The sequence below is a fragment of the Theropithecus gelada genome, chromosome 8 (assembly GCF_003255815.1).
Source record: "Theropithecus gelada isolate Dixy chromosome 8, Tgel_1.0, whole genome shotgun sequence".
NCBI lineage: Eukaryota > Metazoa > Chordata > Mammalia > Primates > Cercopithecidae > Theropithecus > Theropithecus gelada.
In genome coordinates this window covers 102,190,250-102,214,862 of record NC_037676.1, presented here as the reverse complement: position 1 = coordinate 102,214,862, position 24,613 = coordinate 102,190,250, and the positions used below count along the sequence as shown (strand labels likewise).

Genomic DNA, 24,613 nt, shown 5'->3' with positions numbered 1-24,613 from the left:
CTATGGGCATACACCACACTATGCCCGGCTAAGTTTTAACATTTTTATGGAGATGGTGGTCTCACTATGTCGCCCATGTTGGTCTCCAACACCTGGGCTCAAGTAATCTGCCTGCCTTGGCCTCCCAAAGTGCTGGGATTACAGGCGTGAGCCACCACACCCAGTCTGGAATAAGATTTGACTATTGTAGAATCACATGGCTAGCAGTGATGAAGGATTGATTACTGGAAAGACAATTAAACACTGCTACTAAAAGGAAGATGGAAGGAATGCAGGACAGGCAAAAGTACACAGGGAGGAATGCATATTCAGAAGGCCTGTTTGTCAAGCACTGGATAGGTTGAGCACCCTTAATCTGAAAATCCTAAATCCAAAACGCTCCAAAATTCAAAACTTTTGAGCACTGATGTGGTGCTCCAGGAAATACTCGGTGGAGCATTTCGGATTTCAGATTTTCCTACTGGGATGCTCAACTGGCATGTATTCTGCAAATACTAAAAAATCTGAAAACATCCAAAATCTGAAACACTTCTGGTCTCAAACATTTCAGATAAGGGATACTCAAGCTGCATATACATTATCCCATTTAATTTACATCACAACCCAACAAAATGGGTACTATTTTTAGAGGAGAAAGCAGACTTAGAAAGATTAAGAAATTTGCCAGCTACAAGTTGATGAGCTGGGTCTCAAATCCAGGTCTGTTCGGTTCTAGGACAGAACCTATATGTAACATGTCTCTCTTCACCCCTACCACTCAGGTTTTATTCATGTGTCACCCTCAGTCATTCACTATGGTTCACTGGATAACTAGGGAAGCACAGAACAAACACTCAGTATTTCACTCAGTTCAGGCTCTGTGCCCTGAGTGTGCCTGTCTTTGCCATCTTCTCCCAGCCAATGTTGTCTCTCCAATTTCTCCAGTTTTCCAGCCTTTCCATTAGACTGAAACTCAGGTCTGCTTCCATCTCTTCCACGTCTTGTCTGAAGCTTTCCCTGATGGTTTCACATACACTAATCCGTGTGAACTCTGAAGTTCACCACTTCTTCTTTGGGCCAATGGTGGGATGGGGAAGGAAAGAGAGTAGAAACAAATTACTCTTTGGACAAATTCCATGCAAAGATTTTCAGCTGGGTAGACCCTTGCTTGATAAGAGGCCTGAAAAACGTTGGTAAAGTCCAAACCTACTTCTGAGTCTCAATTAGTACCTTTCTTCGTGGCTGAAAGGTTTCACCTCCAGAGTGTTTGTTAATAGGTTGAGGACAAAGACTCCCTGACCAGAATGAGCCTCCTCTGTCCTCTTGTTTAGCAGAATCTGGCACGTAGTAGGTACTCAGTGTATTGACTCAATATCATGCATCTGTTGTGTCCCAGTTATCTTCCACAGGGCTTGATGGGTTGACTTAAATAATTCAGGTTATTTCAATAAAAACAGCTTGGCATGATTAAGGCACAAGAGCCTCACCCTTCTACACCACTTTCCACGAACTTCCAGTTGCCTTCCTTCAAAACCCTTGTGCTTTCTCAAGAACCCCACACAAATACCGCCCCTCTATCAAAACGTCCTCAGCTTTGCCAGGTAGAGAATTGCTTCTGCAGTAGCTGGGCCACGTCTCTGTGGTAGTGCCCACTTCATGGGATCGGTATTAATCTGTTTATCTTTCTCATCTTCTGGGCTCTGAGCTCCTAGAAGTCGGCTTTTTCACCTTTTACCCAAGCCAAACGGTTATTCGCATAAGGTTGGTTATAATTAAAATGTCGGTTTGTGCACATGGTTTGGGACTCTGTGTATGAGTACGACTAATATCTTCAATTTACTAAGAAGATAAAGAGGTCGATAAATGAGGAGGTCAAGCCCGTTTTGCAAGGTCACACAGGAAAGAAGCAGACCACGAAAATGAACGTCGGCTGTCACCTGCGGTGGGCGCGCTAGAGGTCTTTTGAACTCCTTCGGCTACCGTCGCCAGGTTCTCTCAGTGCACTGTTATTCCGCGCCTGCGCGCGGCTGGAGTGCCGTCCATTTTTCCTTTAGTTGGGAAGGACGTTGGTATTGAGGTAAGTGTGGTCCGTTTTGCATCTCCACCCCGACACTTCGGGCTGTGACAACGGCAGCCTCCCGCTTTCTCTCTGCCTCGGATTTAGTCGTGATTCTGTGTCTCGGCCGTGGTGAAGCTTCGGGCCTCTCTTCCGCATCTACCCCCTCACGCTTCCGCTGCGGCCTCAGGAGGGCGGCGGGTGGACCACAGGGACTGGGTGGGTTGCGACGGCCCCACCGAAGCCGGGTGGGCTGCGGGACCCTCGAGGACCCAGCGGGCTTCGGAGTGAGCCGACCCGGGGCCGGTACCCGCTGCGGTTTTTCCCAGCCATCGTGACCTTGGTGAGGTCATTTGATCTCTTTGGCCCCGGTGTTTCTCCTGTGAGAAAAGAGGTAGTGGTTTCTTCTGCAGCTGGTCGTGAGGCGCAAGGGTCAGTGTAGGCGAAGCAGCTGGCAGCGTCGCTCGCTGTGTGGCAGCGTTTTAAGTTAGAGCTGGGAAGCTGGAGGAGGGTCACCGTGCCTGTCGCAGGAGAGAAAGGATGGGCTTCCTGCAACCTCCCTCGCCCCACGGCTTCCCATCCTACTCCCGGCCGCGTTAGCTGAAGGCCTGCAGGGACGCAAGGGTCTTTGGGCCCCCGGGTGAGGCTGGGCAAAGGAGTAGTTAGGGAATTTGGGCCCTCATGGCAATTGCCACGTTCCCGTCAAAGTTTTAATGGTATATCGTGTGATCGTGGAAAACACCTGCCTCATGATCTGACAGGGTTGTCGCGAAGGTGTAACGAGTGGACAGAAAATTTTTAGAAGAGTAAATGTTCCATAAATGGGTTTGCCATCGTTAATTACAATGTGGAGCCAGTGCTTATTTTTCTTATTGGGAAAGATTTTTGTTGCCTTTGCTCGCCCATTACTAGTGTGCCGCAGTTAGTCGCCTTTATTTATGGTAGTCGCTCAGTGTATGGGGGCCGGGGGAGGGAGAGGTGAAACAGGCTAAGCCAAGAGACAGCTTAGGCTTTGTGAGAGGAATCCATCCACTGTCGTGCTGTGATTCTCTAGGTAGTAAAATGTACTGTGCATGAGAATTATTTTGATATGTTATTTTCTTCAGAGTTTTTCTTTTATTATTTTACCCGAGAAAGGAAAAAAAGCTCAGTAGGGAGAGCTACATGAGGTATGCAGGGCCCAGAGACCTGAGTATTGGACTTCAGTCCCGTCCCTCACCCATGTCTCAACCCAAATATTATTCCTGGATTTGTGACACAAATGACAGCGTTTAGTCAGTCAATAGTTTGTGTTATTTAAATGTAAATTCTTGATGAACAATTTAGGAATTGCCTCTAATTTTTTCTTAACCCACTTGTAGGCTGGAATCCCAGCACTTTGGGAAGACGAGGTAGGGTGATCACTTGAGGGCAGGAGTTTTTAAGACCAGCTTGGGGAACATAGCTAGACCCTGTTTCTGCCAAAAAAGAAAAACATTTCATTTGTACCTGCTGCTAATCGGAGTTTATATTCAGGACAACTCCAATGCTTCCAGGTGGCCATTCTCAAGTTTATGGCTTAAATAAACTCTGTACTTAATCATATTTTCTGAATCTCTTAAGGTTGGCATACGTATCAAGGAGAGTAACTACCATGGCACCTGAAGTTTTGCCAAAACCTCAGATGCGTGGCCTTCTGGCCAGGCGTCTGCGATTTCATATGGTTACAGCATTCGTGCTATCCCTGGGAGTTGCAGCTTTGTATAAGGTATGTATGTTTTTTACTTTGTGCCAGAGGTCATAAAGTATGTGTTTTTGGTTGAAAAATCTTTTAAAGAAATCCCCCTTGTAATGTGTTTCCTTCTAACCCTTTCTGCACTCACTTCAGTGTGACAGGAACTATAGCTTGTCCTCCATCTTTAAATGAAACCTGTTAGTTTGCTGGAATGCCATAACAAAGAACCATAGACTGGGTGCCTTAAATTTGCTCGCAGTTCAGGAGGCTGGAAATCTGTTGGCAGGGTTGATATCTTCTGAGGCCTCTGTTGGCTTGTAGATGGCTCCCTTCTTTGTCTTCACAGACATATATCTGTGGCTGAACTTCTTTTCCTTTTCCTTTCCTTCCTTCCTTTCCTTTTTCTGCCCTTCTTTTCATTTTTTTTTCCTTCTTTCCTTTTTCTTTCTTTCTTTGAGACAGGGTCTTACTCTGTCACCCGGTACCTGGGACTGCAGGTACACACCACCACAACTGGCTAATTTTTATATTTTTTATAGAGATGAGGTTTCAGAGTTGGTCATGTTGTCCAGGCTGGTCTTGAACTCCTGGGCTCAAGGGATCCACCTGCCTTGGCCTCCTTGCTGGGATTACAGTCGTGAGCCACCGCACCTGGCTTGCTGAATTTGTTAAAAGAATTTCAGTCAAATTGGATTAGGGCCCACCCTAAATGGCCTCATTTTAACTTAGTTATCTTGTTAAAGCCCTTATTTCCAAAAACGTTTAGATTCTGAGGTACTGAGAGTTAGGACTTAAACACATGAATTTTGGTCAAACACAATTCAACCCATTACAGAAGCTAGTATGTAGAGGGGCTCTGCCCCTCTATCCATGGGGGATTGGTTCAGGAGCCCTGACGATACTTTAAATCATCTCTAGAGTACTTAGAATGCCTAATGCAATATAAATGCTATGTTAGTAGTTTATACTGTATTTTTAATTTTGTAGCATTTTTTATTTTTTTCCTCAAATGTTTTCAGTCCTTGGTTGGCTGAATCCATGAGTGTGGAACGTGCAGGAATGGTCAGCTGATTATGGTTCTGTTTGACACTTTGAGTAATTATCACAGAATTGCATTTTAACACTCTGCCTGATGTGGATTTTGTTATGCCCTTTATTTTTAATCAAAGGCTGCATATTTACAACTTTTCCATAAAAATGCTTTTGATAATATGTTTATTATTCTTGTCATAATACCCCATGAAAGAATTCAGAGCTTTGCTTTTAAACTCTTTGTACTTAATTTTTGTTTAGTGTTTATATTCTTTACTGGGCTGTGAGCCTCATTAAGGCAGGTACCATGTCTCTTGTTTACTGTGGCACTCTATTGTTTGGTGCTGGACACACAAATAGGTTATTAAAAGGACCTGTTGAATAAGAGGCAGTGTATAAAATTCAGTACAGTGTTAGGTAATGTAGAGTTCCAAGTGCTTTGGAGGAAACAAAAGGCGTGTATCTAAATCTCTGTTCTTAAAGAACTTAGAGTCAAGTTGGGGAGGTAAAAAAAAAAAATTAGAAGACATTGCAAGATAGAACATAACTGAAAGAATGGTTTTGGGGGACGTTGTGGGTCACAGTTATTGTGGGTCATAGCTATTTGATAGAGGAGGTGGAATCTAAGCCTTGCAAGTTAGGGAGAGGGACTGGGTCTGGTGGCTCATGCCTGTAATCCTGGCACTTTGGGAGGCCGAGGTGGGCGGATTGCTTGAGCTCACGAGTTCAAGACCAGCCTGGGCGATATGGAGGAACTACATCTCTACTAAAATACAAAAATTAGCTGGGCATTTCTTTTCTTTTCTTTTTTTTTTGAGACGGAGTCTTGCTCTGTTGCCCAGGCTGGAGTGCAGTGGCACGAACTCAGCTCACTGCAAGCTCCGCCTCCTGGGTTCACGCCATTCTCCTGCCTCAGCCTCCCGAGTAGCTGGGACTACAGGTGCCCACTATCATGCCCAGCTAATTTTTTTTGTATTTTTTAGTAAAGATGGGGTTTCACCGTGTTAGCCAGGATGGTCTCGATCTCCTGACCTCGTGATCCCCCCGTCTCGGCCTCCCAAAGTGCTGGGATTACAGGCGTGAGCCACCGCACCCGGCCACATTTCTTCTAAAATTACAAAAATACATGATATGCCTGTGGCCTTAGCTACTCGGGAGGTTGAGGTGAGAGGTTGGCTTGAGCCTGGGAAGCAGAGGTGTCAGCCAAGATTGGGAGGCGAGGCCAGGTGCCTCGCTCACGCCAGTTATCCCAGCACTTTGGGAGGCAGAGGCGGGCAGATCACCTGAGGTCAGGAGTTTGAGACTAGCCTGGCCAACATGGTGAAACCCCATCTCTAGTAAAAATACAAAAAAATTAGCTGGGCTTGGTGGCGGGCACCTGTAATCCCAGCTGCTTGGGAGGCTGAGGCAGGAGAATTGCTTGAACCCAGGAGGTGGAGGTTACAGTGAGCCGAGTTCGTACCATTGCACTCCAGCCTGGGCAACGAACAAGACTCTGTCTCAAAAAAAACAAAAAACAACAAAAAAAATGGGGAGGCGGAGGTTGCAGTGAGCTGAGATCCCACCACTGCACTCCAGGCTGGGTGATAGAGCCAGACTGTCTCAAAAAAAAAAAAATTAGGGAGAACTGGGAGAGCAAAGAGGAGATGGAACACTGAGAAAGCAGTAAGTGGACCTATGCTTTGGTACTCTTTGGAGAGACAAGCACAAAAAATCTTTAGGTACTTGAGATTCCTGCTGCCTGGCATATATAGTGGGCATGAGGTAAATGTTTGTAGAAGGGATGGATGTGATGCTTACTTTAGCTAAATTTGGGTTCTTGTGTCACAACCAGGAGAAATTAGGCACATGGACACACTGAAGGGTGAGGAGGGCTGAATTTATTGGGTGAAAAGGAACAAATAAAACAGACTCGGCAAAGTGAGGGGGTGTCCTGCTAACAGGCCCCCACCTCACAGATTGAATACCAGGCCACCACACAGGAGCTGAAAAGACTAGGGTCCTTCCCACTGCAAAAGGTGCAACTTCTCCTGGCTCCACCCTATTTACCCCCAGTGTGCCTGTGGCCATTAGTCAAAAAGAATCAGTCCTGAAAGGGCAGGCAAATGTGCAGTTCTCCCTCAGTGTCGTGGGATCTGGGTCCAACAGTCTGGCCTTTCAGCCTTCAGGCTGTTTTTCGAGGACCCTTGGCTGTCTCCTGTCTGTCAGATGGATGACTAAATGAAGTAGGGAGAGTCCAAATTAACCGTATGTGTAATGATGGCCCCCAGCACTTGCGCTTCTGCCTCTTTTTATTTTATTTTTTTTAAGACGGAGTCTTGCTCTGTCACCCAAGCTAGAGTGCAGTGTCACGATCTCGGCTCACTGAACCCTCCGAGGCCTCCCGGGTTCAAGCAGTTCTCCTGCCTCTGCCTCCTAAGTAGCTGGGTTTACAACTGCCCGCCACCATGCCCGGCTAATTTTTGTATTTTTAGTAGAGATGGAGTTTCATCATGTTGGCCAGGCTGGTCTCCAACTCCTCACCTCGTGATTTGCCCCCCTCGGCCTCCCAAAGTGCTGGGAGTATAGGCATGAACCATCACACCCGGCCTCTGCCTCTTGATTTATTACTGGGAAGAAATTGGTAATTAAAGTAGAAGTGAAGTAGTAAAATTGGTCAGGTAAAGGGTTCTTACTACATTACTCCATCAGGTAGCATGATTTTTGTGTATTTCTGCAGAGGGAGACCCCATGTTTAAAAAGATAATAATAGTAAAATCACTTAAACTTTCCATATTTTGTCTTGGATCTTCATTTGTTCTTTCTCTGTTGAACCCTGCCCACCCTTTGTACAGAAACCTCAAACAAAACAAAATAGACACCTTATTCCCCTATTCTTTTCTTTGCAAATGTAGCTATTTCTTACACTTTGTCTTCCTTTTTATCTGTCACCACCTCCACCCCTTAGAAAATGTAGAGTTTAAATTAAAGGGTGAACAAAAACATGTGTGCTACCTTGTCTTTAGATATTATAATCTGAAATCTAATTTCCAGTAATCTGAAAAATAAACTAATGGATGGTTGCTTTTTAGGTTGGTGTGGCTGATAAAAGAAAGAAGGCATATGCAGATTTCTACAGAAACTATGATGCCATGAAAGATTTTGAGGAGATGAGGAAGGCTGGTATCTTTCAGAGTGTAAAGTAATCTTGGAATATAAAGGTAATATGGTTATTTGAAGTTACTTAAAAAATTTTCTAATTGTGGTAAAATGCAAATACAGATGACTGTCCGTGACTTACAATGTTTGGACTTAAGATTTTTTGACTTTACGATGGTGTGGAAGTGATACACATTTGGTAGAAACCATACTTTGGATTTTGATCTTTGTCCACATGAGCAATAAGTGGCACAATACTTTTGTGATGTGGGGGAGCAGCAATGACCACATCTCCCAGTCAGACACATAATCACAAGGGTAAACAACTGATGCTGTACTTGGTAGTGTTGTGTGAGATACTCAGTGTTTTGTTATAAGCTAGGTTTTGTGTTAGATGATTTTCTGCAACTGTAGGCTAACATACGTGTTCTGAGCACATTTAAGATAGGGAAGGCTAAGCTATGATGTAGGTTAGGTGTATTAAATGCATTTTCAACTTAAGATATTTTAAACTTATGATGGTTTTATCAGAATGTAACCTGATGGTAAGTTAAGGAGCATCTGTAAGATAAAATTTGCAGTCTTAACCATTTTTAATTGTACAGTTTAGTAGTGTTAAGTTCATTCACATTGTGCAACCAGTCTCCAGAATTCTTCTTATGGAATTGAAACTATATCCATTAAGCAACCCATTCACACCTCCACTTAGACCCTGGCAGCCACTGTGTTACTTTCTAAGAATTTGGCTACCCCAGGCATCTCGTAAGTAGAATCATATGGTATTTGTTTTCTTGTGACTGGCTTATTTCACTTAGTGTAATGTACTCAAGGTTCATCCATGTTACAGCATGTGTCAAAGTTTCCTTTCTTTTTAAAGCTGAATGATCTATTTTAGTTGTGTCACATTGTTATACATTCATCCATCAGTAGACGCTTGGGTTGCTTCCACTTTTTGATTGCGAGTGATACTGTGAACCTAGGCATACAAATATTCCTTCAAGGCCTTGCTTTCAGTTCTTTTGGGATATATTCAAAAGTGGAATTGCTGGAATCATAGGATTTTTAATCTCTTAAGAAACTGCCATACCATTTTCCATAGTGGCTGCACCATTTTACACTCTTTCCATCCTCCCCAACACTTTTTTTTAACAGGATCTCCTTCTGTCAGCCAGGCTGTAGTGCGATCATGGCTCACTGCAGCCTCAACCTCCCAGGCTCAAGGGATCTTCCTGCCTCAGCATCCCAAGAAGCTGGCACTGTAGGCATATGCCACCATACCTGGCTAACTTCTGTATTTGTAGTAGAGACAGGGTTTCACTGTATTACCTGGGCTGGGCTTGAATTCCTGGGCTCAGGTGATCCATCTACCTTGGCCTCCCAAAGTGTTGGGATTACAGGCGTGAGTCACTGTGCCTGGCATAATTTTGGTATTTTTGATAGTAGCCATCCTAATAGTTATGAGGTGTTATCACATTGTTGTTTTGATTTGCATTTTCCTGATTATTTGTGATGTTGAGCATCTTTTCATGTGCTTATATGCCATTTGTATGTTATTTTTGGAGAAGTTTATTCAGTTCTGCTCATTTTCAAATTTGGTTTTTTGTTTACTGGTTAAGTTGTGGTTCTGTATATATTCTGGATATTAACCCCTTATTAGATATGATCTGTAAATATTTTCTCCCATTTCATAGGTTGCCTTTTCACTCTTGTGTCCCTTGATACACAGAAATTTTGATGTCGAATTTATTTTTACTTTTGTTTTATGTGCTTTTAGTGTCATATTCAGTAGGTCATTGCCAAATCCAGTGTCATGAAGTCTTTTTTATGTGTTCTTCTGTGACTTTTATAGTTTTAGCTCTTGTCTTTAGATCTTTGATTCACTTGAATTTTTGTCTAGGGTGTAAAGAGCCAACTGTATTCTTTTACATGTGGTATCCAGTTTTCCCAAAATCATTTGTTAAGATTGTCCTCTTCCATGGAATGGTCTTGGTACCTTGGTGAAATCATTTGACTCTAAATGTGAGAGTTTATTTCTGGGCTGTCTATTTCATTAGTCTGTATGTCTGTCTTCAGGTCAGTACTACACTGTTTTGATTACACTAGTCTGTTTTATCTAAGATATGTTTCAAGACCCCTCCAGTGGATTCTTGAAACCACAGATAGTACCAAATCCTATATATATTATGTTGTTTTTCCTATACATACCTACCTATGATGACGTTTAACTGATAAATTAGGCATAGTAAGAGATTAGCAACAATAACAAAATAGAACAATGATAGTGTATAGTAATAAAAGGTGAATGTGATTTCTTAATATCTTGTTGTACTGTCCTCACCTGTTTTTGAACCGCAGTTGACTGTGGGTAACTGAAGTGGTAGAAGGTTAAACCACAAATAAGGGATGACTGCTACACTGTAGCTTTGTAGTATGCTTTAAAATCAGTAAGTGTGAGTCCTTCAGCTTTGTTCTTTTTTTCCCCCTGCCCGGAGAGTGGTCTAGCTATTTGGGATTTCTTAAGAGTGTGAATTTTAGGATGGATTTTTCTATTTCTGTAAAAAATGCCATTGGGATTTTGATAGGGATTGCATTAAATCTGTAGATTACTTTTGGTAGTATGGACATCTTAATACTATTAAGTATTCCAATCCATGTCTTTCTTCTTCTTTGTATCTTTAATTTCTTTTAGCAGTATTTTGCATCTTTAATTTCTTTTATTGTTGCTAATCTCTTACTATGCCTAATTTATGAGTTAAACTTTATTATAGGTGTGTGTGTGTATATAGGAAAAAACATAGCTATGTAGGGTTTGGTACCATCCGTAGTTTCAGGAATTCACTGGAGGTGTCTTGAAACATACCACCCTGGATAAAAGGAGACTACTGTAATCCAAGGACACACATTTCTTTCCGTACTTTTCCTTTATTTTACGGTGACGTGTTTCAGTTTCCTTCTTATTTCCGTTTGTGTATATTCTGTATTTTCTTTATGTATATTCTGTATTTACTGTGGGGATTGCATGATTGAGATTTGCTAGTTTTTTTTTTAGCAGTGTACAGGTATATATCTGTTTCATCTAGGTCAGTGTTTAAGTCTTTCATATTCCTGGTTAAATACATTCCTAAGTATTATTTTTGTGCTATTATAAATAGAATTATTTTCTTTTTTTTTTTTTTTTTTTTTTTTTTTTGAGACGGAGTCTCGCTGTGTCTCCCAGGCTGGAGTGCAGTGGCTGGATCTCGGCTCACTGCAAGCTCCGCCTCCCGGGTTCACACCATTCTCCCGCCTCAGCCTCCCAAGTAGCTGGGACTACAGGCGCCTGCCACCACGCCCTGCTAGTTTTTTGTATTTTTAGTAGAGACGGGGTTTCACCATGTTAGCCAGAATAGTCTCGATCTCCTGACCTCGTGATCCACCCGCCTCGGCCTCCCAAAGTGCTGGGATTACAGGCTTGAGCCACCGCGCCCGGCCGAATTATTTTCTTAATTTCCTTTTTTAGGGATTCCTTTATTTCCTTCTTGTTGGTGTATAGAAAGAGCTGATTTTTGTATCCTCCAACTTAGCAGAATTCATTTATTTTGATTTATTCTGACACTTCTGTGTGAGAAAACTTTAGGGTTTGCTGGAGGTAAGATTATGTGATCTGTAAACAGATAGTTTTACTTATTCCTTTCCTTTTTGGATGCTGCTTATTCCTTCTTGCCTTATTGCTCTGGCTAGGACTTCCAGTACTACATTGAATAGAAGTGGCAAGAGTGGGCGTCCTTGTCTAGTTCTAGGTCTTAGAGGAAAAGCTTTCACGTTTTCTGTGTTCACTATATTAGTTTGTCCTTTTTGGCCATGGTTGGGTTGAAGTACATTCCTTCTGTTGATAGTTTTGATCATGAAAGGATGTTGAATTTTGTCAAATACTTTTTCTGCATTTTTTTGAGATGTGTTTTTTATCCTTCATTCTGTCAGCGTGGTATGTCACAAAATGTGTTGAACTATCCTTGCATCCTAGGGATAAATTCCACTTAATCATGGTGTATGATTCTTTTAATGCACTGTCAAATCTGGTTTGCTAGTGGTTTGTTGAGGATTTTTTGCATCTGTGTTCAAGGATTTGGCCTATAGTTTTCTTGTGTGTTTGTCTTTGGTATCAGGATAATGCTGGCCTTATAGAATGAATGTGGAAATGTTCCCTTTTTCTCACTGTTTTTGGAAAAACTTGAGGAGGATTGGTGCTGGTTTCATAGAGGTCTGGGCATGGTGGCTCATGCCTATAATCCCAGCACTTTGGGAGGCTGAGAAAGGAGGATCACTATAGCCCAGAAGTTAAAGATCAGCCTGTGCAACATGGCAAGACCCCGTCTCTACCAAACAAACAAACAAACAAACAAAAATATATATATATATATATATATATTTTTAATTAGCTGGGTGTGGTGGTGCATGCCTGTAGTCTCAGCTACTTGGGAGGCTGGGGCAGGAGGTTCACTCGAGCACGGGAGTTTAAGGCTGCAGTAAGCTATGATCACAGCACTGTACTCCGTCCTGGATAACAGAATATGAGACCCTGTCTCAAAAAAAGTTTGGTAAGATTCACCATGTGGTCTTGAACTCTTCTTTGTTGAAGTTTTTGGCTACTGACTAAAAATTCCTACTAGTTATAGATGTTCAGATTACTTTTTTCCTGATCCAGTCTTGGTTAGGATTTCTAGGGTGGGTGTGGTAGCTTATAAAGCCTCTAATCCCAGCACTTTGGGAGGCCAAAGCAGGTGAATTGCTTGAGCCCAGGAGTTTGAAACCAGCCTGGGCAGCATGGTGAAACCCCGTCTCTACAAAAAAAAAAAAAAATACAAAAAATAATGTGTGTGATGGCGCATGCCTGCAGTCGCAGCTACCTGGGAGGATCACCAGAGCCTGGGAGGTCAAGGCTGCAGTGAGCAGTGATTGCACCATTGCACTCCAGCCTAGGTATCAGAGGGAGATGCTGTCCCCACCCCCCGCAAAATTTTCTTTTTTGAGTTGTGTATTTCTGTTTCTTCTAGGTCATCTCGTTTTTTTACATGTAATTGTTCATAGCATTCTTACTCCTTTTAGATCTGTACAATCAGTTGTAATGTTCCCTCTGTTATTTGGTGGTTCTCTTTTTTATTAGTCTGACTAAAGGTTTGTCGATTTGATCTTTTCAAAGAACTGACTGTTGGCTTTGATTTTTCTCTATTGTAGTCTATTTTGTTTATCTCTAATATTATTTACTTCAGATACATTTGGGTTTAATTCCTCTTTTTCTAGTTCTTAGGTTGATATAGTTTTTCTTTTAAAATTTCCTTGTAATTTATTTTTAATTTATTGATTGATAGAGTCTGTTTAACTGAAACACATTTGTGGATTTTCCTCTTTTCCGTTGGCTTTTGATTTCTAGTTTCATGCCATTGTGATCAGAAAAGATACTTTGTATGATTTCCAGTCTTTTAAAATTTAAGACTTATTTTGTGACCTAAAATATGGTTTGTCTTGGAGAATGTTCCATGTGCTCCTGGGAAAAATGTGTATTCTGTTGTTAGATGGAGTGTTTTGTTAAGTCCAGTTGATTTATAGTGTTGTTCAAGTCCTGTGTTTTCTTATTAATCCTTCTGTCTAGTTGTTCTGTCAGTTATTGAAAGTGGGGTATTGAAGTCCTCCACTGCTATTGTAGAGCTGTCTGCTTCTCCCTTCAATTCTGTCAGTGTTTGCTTCATATATTTAGAGCTCTGATGTTTGGTGCATATGTATTTATAATTGCTAGATCTAGAATTAATCTTTTTAAATTATAGAATGTTCTTGTTTGTCTCTTGTAACATTTTAGACTTGGTCTATTTTGTCCCATTTAGTGTAGCTACCCCTCTTCTCTTGGTTACTATATGTGTGGTACACCTTTTTCCACCCTTTCACTTTCAGCTTACATCTACAATGAGTCTTACATCTTGTGTGTCCTTACATCTACAGTGAGTCTTGTAGACAGCATATAATTGGATCCAGGTTTTTAATCCATTCTGTCATTGTCTTTTGGTTGGGGAGTTTAATCCATTTACATTTAAGGTTATTACTGATAAAGACACAGTATTGCCATTTTGTTTTCTGTATGTCTTACAGCTTCTTTGTCCCTCATTTCTTTCCTCATTCTTTTATAGTGACATGTTTCAGTCTTTCCTTTTGTATTCAGTATTTTCTTTGTGGTTACCATGGGAATTACGTGAAATATGCTAAAGTTATAATGATTTATTTTAAACTTATAACAACTTCAATTGCATATAAAAACTCAACTCCTTTACACCACCCACCCTCTTCTCCTGTGTTACTGGTATCACACATTATGTGTTTATATATTATGTATCCATTAACATGGACCTATAGTTCTTATGCTTTTGTCTTTTAAATCCTATAAAAGAAAAGTGAATTTACAGACCAATTTTTTTTTTTTTTTTTTTTTAAAGAGATGGAGTCTCACTCTGTCACCCAGGCTGGAATGTAGTGATGCAATCTCGGCTCACTGCAACTGCCACCTCGTGGGTTCAAGCAATTCTCATGCCTCAGCCTCCCGAGTAGCTTGAATTACAGATGCGCCCCACTGTGCCCAGCTAACTTTTATATTTTTAGTAGAGATGGGATTTCACCGTGTTGGCCAGACTGGTCCTGAACTCCTGACCGCAAGTGATTTGCCTGCCTGGACCTCCCAAAGTGCTGGGACAACAGGCATGAGCCACTGTACCTGGCACAAACCAAATTTTAATACAAGTTTCTGTATTCTTTGCCAGAGAACTTTATATTTTCACATGACTTTGAGTTACTGACTGGTGTCCTTTTTGTTTCAACTTGAAGGATTCCCTTTAGCATTTCTGTAAGGCAAATCTAATGATAAAACTCCTTTGACTTTTTTATCTGGGAATTTCTCCTTCATTTTTGAAGGACTGTTTTGTGGGATATGTTATTCTCAGTTGACAGGTGTTTTGTGTGGTTTTTTAAGCTCTCTGCCCTTTTTCTTTTCTGGGACTCCCATAATACCTATATTGGTCTGCTTGGTGTAGTCAGATGTCTTAAGCTAGTTCCTTTTTTTTTTTCTCTTCCAGACTTTTAAAAATTTAATTTTATAGAGATGGGGTCTCACCATGTTGCCTAGGCTAGTCTTGAACTCCTAGGCTCAGGTGATCCTACCACCTTGGCCTCCCAAAGTTTTGGGATTACAGGCATGAGCCACCATGTCTGGCCTGCTCTTCAGACTTGATAACTTCAAATGATCTGTCTTCAAGTTTCCTGATTCTTTCCTCTGCCTGAGTCTGCTGTTAAATCCCTCTAGTGATTCCTACCCCTTCTCCCCCCATTCAGTTACTATATTTTTCACCTCCAGAGTGTGTTTGGTTTTTAGAAATCATTTTCTCTTTGTTTATATTCTCACTTGTTTATATAATGTTTATCTAATTTTGCTTAGTTGTCCACATTCTCCTTTAGCTCATTGAGCATTTTTTAGATAGTTTTTCTTAAGTTTTTTAGAGTTAGTCAGCAGTTTCTGTTTCTTCAGGGTTGGTTTGTGGAGATTTGTTTCTTTTAATCGTTCATGTTTCTGTATTTCTTTATGTGCCTTGTGATCTTTTGTGAAATTCAGGCATTTGCAAAACCAGCTACCTCTCCCTGTGCAGACTGGCTCCGTGCATGGAAAGGCCTTCACTGATTAGCGCACCATAAAGGCTTGGTGTCCTCTCAAACTTTTTCTGGGGATGCCATCTTCCCTGGGCCTGTGCATATGCATTAGTTTTAGTTTCCTCCTATACACAGCTGCCTTTAGTTTTTCTTAGTTTTCCTGAGTTTGCCTCCAGCTTCCTCTTGGAGTCTTAGCTGTTCTGTTGTATTCTTTTGCCTCTGCTCTCTTGCCCACAGGTTTCTGTAGGTCTGTGTTCCCCTGCAGCTCACTCATGCCATGGTACCCATTATTGCTTTCAGCTCTTTCCAACCTCCTGTCCAAACTATGCCATTGTTCCCATTAGCACTCTGATTCAGGCAAGACAGAAAGCAGTCCCTTGGGCAGCTCCATACAAACCAGAACATTGCAGGCCAGTTTCATTCTTTATGTCCTAAGGGAAGAGACAGGGTAGTTTTCTTCTGACTGTATTGCACTGAGGAGGGCGTTTGGCAAGAGTGAGCAAAAATGCCATTTCCTGCTACTTTGAGTGTGACTTTTTCTTGGTTAGGTGGTTCCTTTGGTTGCTGCTCAACTGGTTTCTAGAGTTCTTACAAAGCTAAACTTTTTAAAATTTTTGGTCCATATGTTTACTCATTATTTTTTGTGGAGGTTTGGGGACCTGGAGCTTCACAGTCTATCTTGCTGACATGAAACTACTTTTTATGTTTAAAATCATTTTTATAGGTTATACTATTAATTGTTAGATTGGCATTATGAATGTTACACTTTTAGAAGTCACTTTTAAAAAAAAAAAGTATTTGGGACACTATAGTTTGTTAGGTGGATGTCCACGAGTGACTAGCTGGCTTTCCATAGGTCTGGTTTGGTCTGTTGTATTCACAAGGTCCTTATGCCTCATGGACATCTAGAAAAGGACGGACTGCTGTGCTGATGAAAAGTCATCTAAATTGATTTGATAGCATGTATGAAGTACCTGATACTTCCTACTCTGGAATCTTATGTGTATATTTAAGAAAAAAGAACAATGTAAAGTCTCTTTTCGACACTTCAGTCTGGGTTTATGCCTTGTAAATGAGTTTGCTGTGACACAGAGAATGTGAAACTGTTATTTTGGCAGTATTCCTAAATAAGCATTTCAGTTGCACTATATATATGGGGGTTACATCCCAATAAACCTTATATGTTGAGAATATCATAAGTCAAAAATGCATGTAAGACCCCAGAAAATCCATTAGAAAGTCAAAAAATTGTAAGTCAAACCATCATAAGTTGGGTATCATGTGTATTAAGGAAAAAAGATCAAGAAAATACTAATAGTTGTTTATAATCTTAACATATCTGCTTTAACTTTGAAATTTTCAAAATTTACAGGGAGCATGCGTTTTATAATCAGAAGATATTAATAGGCTAAATTTGTTAGATTTTTACCATTTTTAAGATTATGTTTAAAAACCTATATGAGAGAACATTTGGAGACAGGAACAAAAATATGGCTTGGAACAGAAACAATATGTGGCTAAATAAGGGGCATTGGCGGTGGGGTGGGGGTAGTGGTGGGCGTAGAATTGAGGAGAAGGAAAAAAGCAGAATTTGTTCAATGCACACAAGCAATGACAGTAAGGTGTGGTATGCCCAAAATGGAAAAGAGGCTATTCAGAGTGGTCAGGGAGCTTAAAGGAGCTTAAAGGAGAGTGAAACGTGGAGTCCAGGTAGCCTGAACTGTGCTTTTTCTGTGGCTAAGGGTGAGTGATCAAGGTGTGAAGTCTACTAGTAGGAATAGACCTCAATTGATCCTCAAAGATGGTGAGTATTGAGAGAGTGTTTATCACTAACTTAGCCTTTGTGTTTCTCTTCACAGAATTTCTTCAGGTTGGATTACCTAGAAGTTTGTCACTGACTCCTGAACTATGACACATGAATATGTGGGCTAAGAAATAGTTCCTCTTGATAAATAAACAATTAACAAATACTTTGGACAGTAAGTCTTTCTTAGTTTTTAATGATAATGCAGGGCACTTAATAGCATCAGAATTGGTTTGGGATTTAACTGTTTATGAAGCTAATTTGATTTCCATGTTCTTTAAAATTTCATTGTTCTAGCACATCTTTAACTGTGATAGTTTGTCCGTTTCATTGCAGTTACTTGGTCTTGGGCCATGGATTAAAGTGTTCTTCATGAGCCTGTAAGACTACTGTACTGTGGGCTCTAAGAAGAGATAGAATCCTAATAAAATCTATCCCTTGGCCTTCATTGTCACTATTTGGTAGCTGTGCCACCACCAGATAGTTGAAATAGGTAATTCAAATGTAGGGTTTCTTACTCAATATTGCTTTATTAATAACAAGCTAACAGTATGTAATAGAATTTGGATATATATCTAATCCAGAAAAGGTTACTTAACTAGAATTGAGTAATGTCTGCTAAATGACAAGCAAAGTATGGTACTTTTTCAGAGGTCTTTTTAGGACTTCAATTCATGTTTATTGCGAGCAAAGTGATACTGGAGAACTTCAAAAAACGACAGTTATTCAAAGCTAATTTAATCAGTAACTTTATTATAACAAAACCTGTATATTAACCCATTTAAACTCTTGTAAAATTCAGTAATGTGAGCTGTATTAAACCCAGGTATTAGAGAAAATTTGCATTGTAAAACCTGGTAACAATAGACATGTATGGGTGGTCAGTAATTCAAGGATACCTTTTAAACAGTTTTATATAATTCATATCAATATGCAAAATTACCATAAAAGATACAAGGATTAATACATATTTGCATTTTTAGAAATACTTTTGAGGTTCACAACTGTCACCTTTCTAAATGAGTATTTACAGAACAAACAAAGAGCCATTTTTCATAGTCAGAATTGTTCATTAAATCTTGCTTTCCAGTAACAATTACGTAGTGACTTCTTATGCCCAACATGTGAGAGTTGAAGATCAGTGGGTGTTGGGCATGGTGGCTCACACCTGTAATCCCAGCAGTTTGGGAGGTGGAGGTGGGAGGAATGCTTGAACTCAGGAGTATGAGGCCAGCCTGGGCAACATAGCGAGACCTTATCTCTAGAAAAAATTTAAAAAATCAGCCAGGTATGGTGATGTATACCTGTGGTGGTGCAGTCTCAGCCGCTTGGGAGGCTGGAGTGAGATCCCTTGAGCCCAGGCAGTGAGCTTAAGCTGCACTGAGCCATGACTGTTCCACTGTACTCTAGTCTGGGTGACAGAATGAGACCCTGTCTGTCTCCAAAACAAGTAAAACCCGTGGGCATTTAAAATTGCATTATCTTAGCATCTCAAAGTTGTAGCTAACAAGCTGTAGCCCCAAATTTAAATGTAATCAGCAAACATGTTCTAAGTTACTGGACTGTAAGTAAGATAATTTACTGAACATTGAAGACATCTTGGTAACCCAAGATCTTGAGTCAAACCCATTCTTAGGTGCAAAATATTATCAGACACTGGGAATATCTTCATGCTTTATCGAGTCAATTCCACAGAATAAACGAAATGGACTGGTATAATTATTAGCATTAATATTGGGGTTGTGTGCTCTACGGCATACCAGGGAGTTCCCACTATGTATGTTTTGTTTATGGAACTAGAGAAACTCACCTGAGCACTTGGGGACTGGATTCAATATAGGACAAAGGATTTACTCAAAGTTTGCGTAGTAAAACACAAACTGGAAAAACACTTTTTCTAAAATGTACCTGGACAGTAATCAGACTGTTTTGTAAATTTTAGTAAAATGCAGACTTCAGAGAAAATACACATAGCAGCTTTCAATCAAAGAACAGCATTGCAGTTAAGTGACAAATGTAATAAGCCACAAAGTCCTAAGCATTTCATTTAAAGAAAGAATCCTAGGCCTTTCCAGACCAAAGAGCATGAGGCAAACGTGGTGACTCAGCCCAAAAACAGATGCAACTTTTAAGTTTTAACTCTGGCTCTCCATTATAAGGCCTGGCCACATTCTGTGATGGAACAGAGAGTTAATAGATCCAAATTACAGTAGAAATTTTTGCAAGTGTCGTAGAGCAAAAAGAAATGCATCCTCTGTATGTGGTAAGGGACCTGCTAATCATTGTCTGTAAGTGGGAAAGGAACACGGTTTTGTCACTTTGAAGTATCTTTTAGAGGTAAGGATCTAAATAAGGAAACTGTTGGCCTTGTGTCCATATCAGATGTTAGAGCTGCCTAGGCTTTTTAAAAAAAATGCAGCCCTGTATGGTGGCATGTGTCTGCAGTCCTAGCTACTTGTAGGTTGAGGTGGGAGGATTGCTTGAACCACAGAATTTGATGTCAGCATGGGCAATGTAGTGAGACCCTGTCTCAAAGAAACCCAAAAACTAAATCACACAAGTACGAATCAATACCTCAGAGGGGACTCAAGGAAACCCTTTCCTCAGGGCTTTATTTTTCACCATGGTAAATTTACTAAGGAAGACCTGAGCAAAATGTGGATCAACCAAGTAATGGTATGTTTTAACAGTGGAGGGGGGAGGTTCTGCAGCCACCACAGGGCATGGTATTTGCATGGAAGAACAGCTAGGGGCCAGGTGACAAGATGTCTTTGTGATGTAGTCCACAAGTCTGTTGTACTGTTGCTCTGACAGTCTCTCTCGGACTCCATCTACCTAGGATCCAAAAATAAAGATTAGTTGCCAGACCCTTATGAGAGTTCCAGAACAGAATTAGTTCTTTTGCCTTGATATATTTGTACATTATGCCTTTTAGGTCATCTATTAAAGTCATTAATCCAAAATGTTTCCTTTTTTCCTCTGAGAGACGGCAATGATAACAATGCACTTTTAGCAGTATAACAAAAGTTGTGCATGAGACTTAGGACAGCCTCCTTTGAATAAGCATTTGGTGGTGTGTAAAATTCCCATGTTTGAAGTTGATGATTTGATAACATTCTACTCACTAACCATTAAAACATCTGTCATTGCTCTGTAGCAACCAGCCCAAGAAAAAAGGAGAAAAATCTTTCCTCCACATAAATCTATTCAACATTAAACTCAGCACTGAAATAAAAGCTCTGTTTGCCTAGCTCCCCAAACCTCTTCAGACAGAACATCTTAAAGTGGAGAACACCTCTTTCAAACCAGTGGCTTTGGACAGAGCATTAAAAAAACCTTTTGAACTGTAACATTTTCTGCTTTTATAAATCCTAGGATTTATAGCCAGAGAAAATAGAAAAACTGGGCAGCGGAAGGGGAAATTTTTATGGAAAAAAGAGGATGCAAACTACATTTATGGTTCATAAAAGTCTGGCTCGTCTTCAGTGGAACACAAATAGAACTGAGATATACTAGGTTCTTCAGTGAGATTTTCTGAGAAAGCGCTCATCAACTCATTCAAAGGCAGCTGAAGCTATAAATTCTTCCCACCCTGAAGTCCTGTAGCTGTCTAGTGTGTAGATCAAGTGGAGTGGGAAGTTTGCAGTTGTAAGCCACTGATTTGTGACTCTCAGGTAGCCACCAAACTTTCTGTGGTTTTTTGCCTACTGAACATTGGCAAGACTACTCTGGAAGAAATGATAATGTAAAGACTTCCTAGTTCTGTGTGTGGTCCAGTAACAATGCTATCAAAGTGTCTTAACAGCTGGAGAAAGTGCATGTGATGGCACAGAGATAGTAAAGGGGCTTGCTAGAGAAATAAGTAAGGAGTCCCTTAGAGTTTGGATCTTGTGTTTTTAAGCTTGGGGAAAAACGGTCCCCAAAGATTCACTAACAGATGAAAGCTCTGCACCACCAGGCAAAAGCCAGAGCTCTGATATCATTTGATGGGGCCAGAATTCAGCTGGAAAGCTTTGAATACACAAAAAGTTTTAATTGCTCCTCCTGAACAGCAGCACAGGAAAACCCGTGTTGTGAAAGGAACCCAGCCAAGGAATAAATTGACCTTCTGACTCATTTTGAGCCTCTCATAAGGGATTTCAATAATGTGCCAAGCATATTAAGCAATTATTACCCCTAAACTGGTTGCATTTAACCAAGAAAAGCAAATGCTGAGTTTAAAAAAAAAATCTCAATCCTGCCATATTTAAATGTACTGCATGATGTCATGTACAAATTAATTCCTTCCAAAATTCAAAGGAACTGTGTTTCCTAGCATCTAAGGCAAAAGCTAAAAACCAGAAAAGTCATTTATAGAAGATCTTAAAATACTGCTTTTAGTCTTCACTGGAAGTGTTCACAGCAGACAGGCTTCCTTATGTCTGTGGATTATGTTGGGATGCACTAAAAGACAGCTCAAGAAAGCTCCCTGACAAGACAGCACTGCTGGCCACCCTCCCCCACCCACTCATGTTGAAAATACTCCGGATTACAGCAGTTGGGAGTACAGCAGTTGGGAGGATTTAGTCTCAAAGATGCTCTGCAGCTTGAGTTTTCTTGGGGGTGAGTAGGAGAGGTTGGGGTTACAGACACAGGATTACGGCAGCAGTTATTCCTATTAAGTCATTAATAGGAATATTAATGAGAGAGAAAGTGGAATAGAAAAAGCAGAATGTGGAGGCTGAAGGCGCACCGGCCCACCCACTTTCCAGCCAGTGCCTGGCCTTGGCTGTGCAGGCACAGTGCTCCTGCTCTCAGTCATGTCTTCCCACCTCTGTTTTAGGCATTCCTTAATCCCAACCCTCTTTCAGCCCTGGACAGCAATGGAAAATCAGTGTTGAAAATGGTATCCAGAGCTTCAGTGCTGCTTCCTCATTCCACAGTCCCAATAATCTTGGCAACTTGTAGGAGTGGTGGCTCCAGATACTATCTCAACCCCTAGGGAAACTGAGGTCTGTTTCCTTCCAGCCTATGATGCTTCTCCACAGTACCTGCCTCAAACAAAAATACAAGAGAAGGATCACAGTTGAAGACAGTTCAACAGCAAAAGAATCTCCAGTCTCAAGAGTTTAAGATCTGAAATATTTCCCAAGCAGCTAAGGAATAATGATAGTCACAGGGCCTTGAAAGTTTCTCATTAAGGACTAAAGACTTAATTGTAGTGATATTATCCCTTGCCAAATCACCGCTGCTTTATTGTCAACTGATCAGAAGATCTTGGCAGATCTAATAAAGTCAGCCTGGACATCTGACCTCTGTTTATTCCCAGAAAGTCATCAACTTGAAGGAGCAATGTAGTCCTGGTGCCAAACCCTAGCTTAAAGCCTGACTATGATCATGATCCAAGAAACTAGAGAAATCTTAGAGTTGTTGTGGTTGGCTGCTTTCCATCTTCTCAGATAATTTTACCCAAACAGTGGTGTGACGGAGATACATGCTCCCATCGCAGGAAGAGAATAATGAAAGGAGGATCAGGCAGAACCTACTGGGGGCAGGTTTGCTGTGCTTTGCTGGGGCCACTCAGTCCCCAGGTTAGGACCAGCAGACTCCAGTTTGCCACTGATCCACCACCATCTTGCTGTGTGGAAAAAGATGGCTGTTTCTTACGTAAATAATTAGGGTCTTATGGATCAGGCCATCACCCAAGGAGGAAGAGCACAGAGCAGTTTTCCAGTGGGTGCACCTGTTTACCCTGGGCTGGACTACAGGAAGCTGGGGTCTTTCTGGTCGGGGCTCAGCTCTGACTCCTGACACCCAGTATGCCTTGCCTGCGCATCTGTTCCACATTATGCAGGCCAGGAGCCAGCCATGGAGCTGCCCCAAGAGCCTTAAGTATCATCCCCAGGGGGGGATTCTGTGGTACTTATGGGGTGGGAAACCATCCTGTGGGAAAGAACACAGCCACAGAATACAAAGCAGCGGATGTGAGAGAGAGACCACCTCACAAAATGTTGACCCTTGAAGTCACCAGGTTTGGGGGTAGGGGAGGGAGTGGAGAGTCTTTTTTCATGATGCCCCTTGCTCCTGCAGTGGTCCTCTCCAGCATCCACAGACCTCCAGCACCCTGCAGCCAACTGGGGTCCTCAGGCAGCCAAGGACCTGACTTCAGGCTTTCAGACCAGGGGGCCTCCTTTGTGGAGCAGTTGCTGGGAATTGCTGCCCCAATCCTGGCCCTTCCTGTACCGACCCACTCATTTTGTAACGCCATTGTCCTGTCCATCGAGCACCCCAGCCCCATGACGGCCAAAACAGATCAGCCTTGTTCAGCTGACATGGTGACTTAGCCCCAGACCTTGAGTCCTGCTAGCCGCCTGCTGGGCTCTCCTGTACAGGGCTCATGTGCATATCTGGATGGGGGCTTCCCAGTGCCCTTTTGCAGTGGCCCTCTGGCCTCCACACTCCCTCTCTGGGTAGCAGCTCTCCTTGGTCTCCAGCAGCCACTGCAACCTCCCTGGCAGCTAGTCTTGTTTGCCCTGTTTTCTGAAACGTACCTCCACATCACAGGCCACTCTTGGCTGCTTCAGCTGCACTGTGAGTAGGCTGTTCTGCTTGCTGTCCTGTGCACAGTCGATTTCTGTGACGGGGAAAGCCTGCTGCTGTGTGTCCTCGCTGACACTCACCACGAAGAGCACTTCTGATGTCAGCAGCAAGCACCCTTCATGCTCCTGGCCTGAGCCCCTCACCAAAACCACGTCCAGGGCCATGTGGACTTCTGGTCTGCCCAGAGACTGAAGCATTTTCCTGTTTAAAAGGAGAAAAGTGAGGCCAGGGGCCAGCTTTGAAAAGATGGTCACTTATCAGCGCTCATTATTTACCAATGGGGCGGCCTCCCCGAGGGCAAAGGGCCCTCACCAATCCAATTACCCATTTTAGCTTGAAATGTAATTGTCAGTTCTCAAACACTGATTCTGGTTAACAGAACCTGCTTCCTCCTGGGAATAAAGATTTCCCTTGGTTTTGCTTAGCTCCTTTTCTCTCCATTAGAAATAGCACCTCTAATTCGAGTGGCCATTCCATAGGGAATCTCAGGCCCTCTAGCAAGACTGGGCTTCTCTGCCAATGTATGACTTTCCTTGAGTGGTTAGGTATGGAGCAGAGGAGTTGTGCAGCTAGCCCCAAACCTGGCAGTGGCAGCCCCTTCCTGTCCCTCTACAGTGCTCTTGTGCTGCCTGAGATGCCAGTGCCAACA

The 24,613-nt window shown here is 41.8% G+C and overlaps 2 protein-coding genes across 3 annotated transcripts in view; one reads left to right on the top strand and one right to left on the bottom strand.

The window, feature by feature from the left end:
- The first annotated feature begins 1,680 nt into the window (after positions 1–1,680).
- On the top strand, positions 1,681–17,807 carry LOC112629896 (cytochrome c oxidase subunit 6C). Of its 2 annotated transcripts, none has more exons than XM_025393699.1 (4): positions 1,681–2,056; positions 3,638–3,782; positions 7,853–7,981; positions 17,441–17,807. In XM_025393699.1, the coding sequence occupies exons 2-3, from the start codon at positions 3,669–3,671 to the stop codon at positions 7,964–7,966; spliced, it is 228 nt and encodes a 75-aa protein (XP_025249484.1). In that variant the 5' UTR covers positions 1,681–2,056; positions 3,638–3,668; the 3' UTR covers positions 7,967–7,981; positions 17,441–17,807. The 2 variants fall into 2 exon arrangements, with proteins under 2 accessions (XP_025249484.1, XP_025249485.1); XM_025393700.1 differs by having other exon boundaries at positions 1,848–2,378.
- A 311-nt stretch (positions 17,808–18,118) lies between these two features.
- VPS13B (vacuolar protein sorting 13 homolog B) overlaps positions 18,119–24,613 on the bottom strand; it is an 858,817-nt gene continuing 852,322 nt past the window's right edge. Inside the window, exons 59-60 of the mRNA XM_025394335.1 lie at positions 23,916–24,165; positions 18,119–20,220 (exon numbers count right to left, since the gene is read on the bottom strand). Of these exons, the coding sequence (XP_025250120.1) occupies positions 19,972–20,220; positions 23,916–24,165 (499 nt within the window). The 3' untranslated portion in view covers positions 18,119–19,971. The remainder of the gene's footprint in view (positions 20,221–23,915; positions 24,166–24,613) is intronic.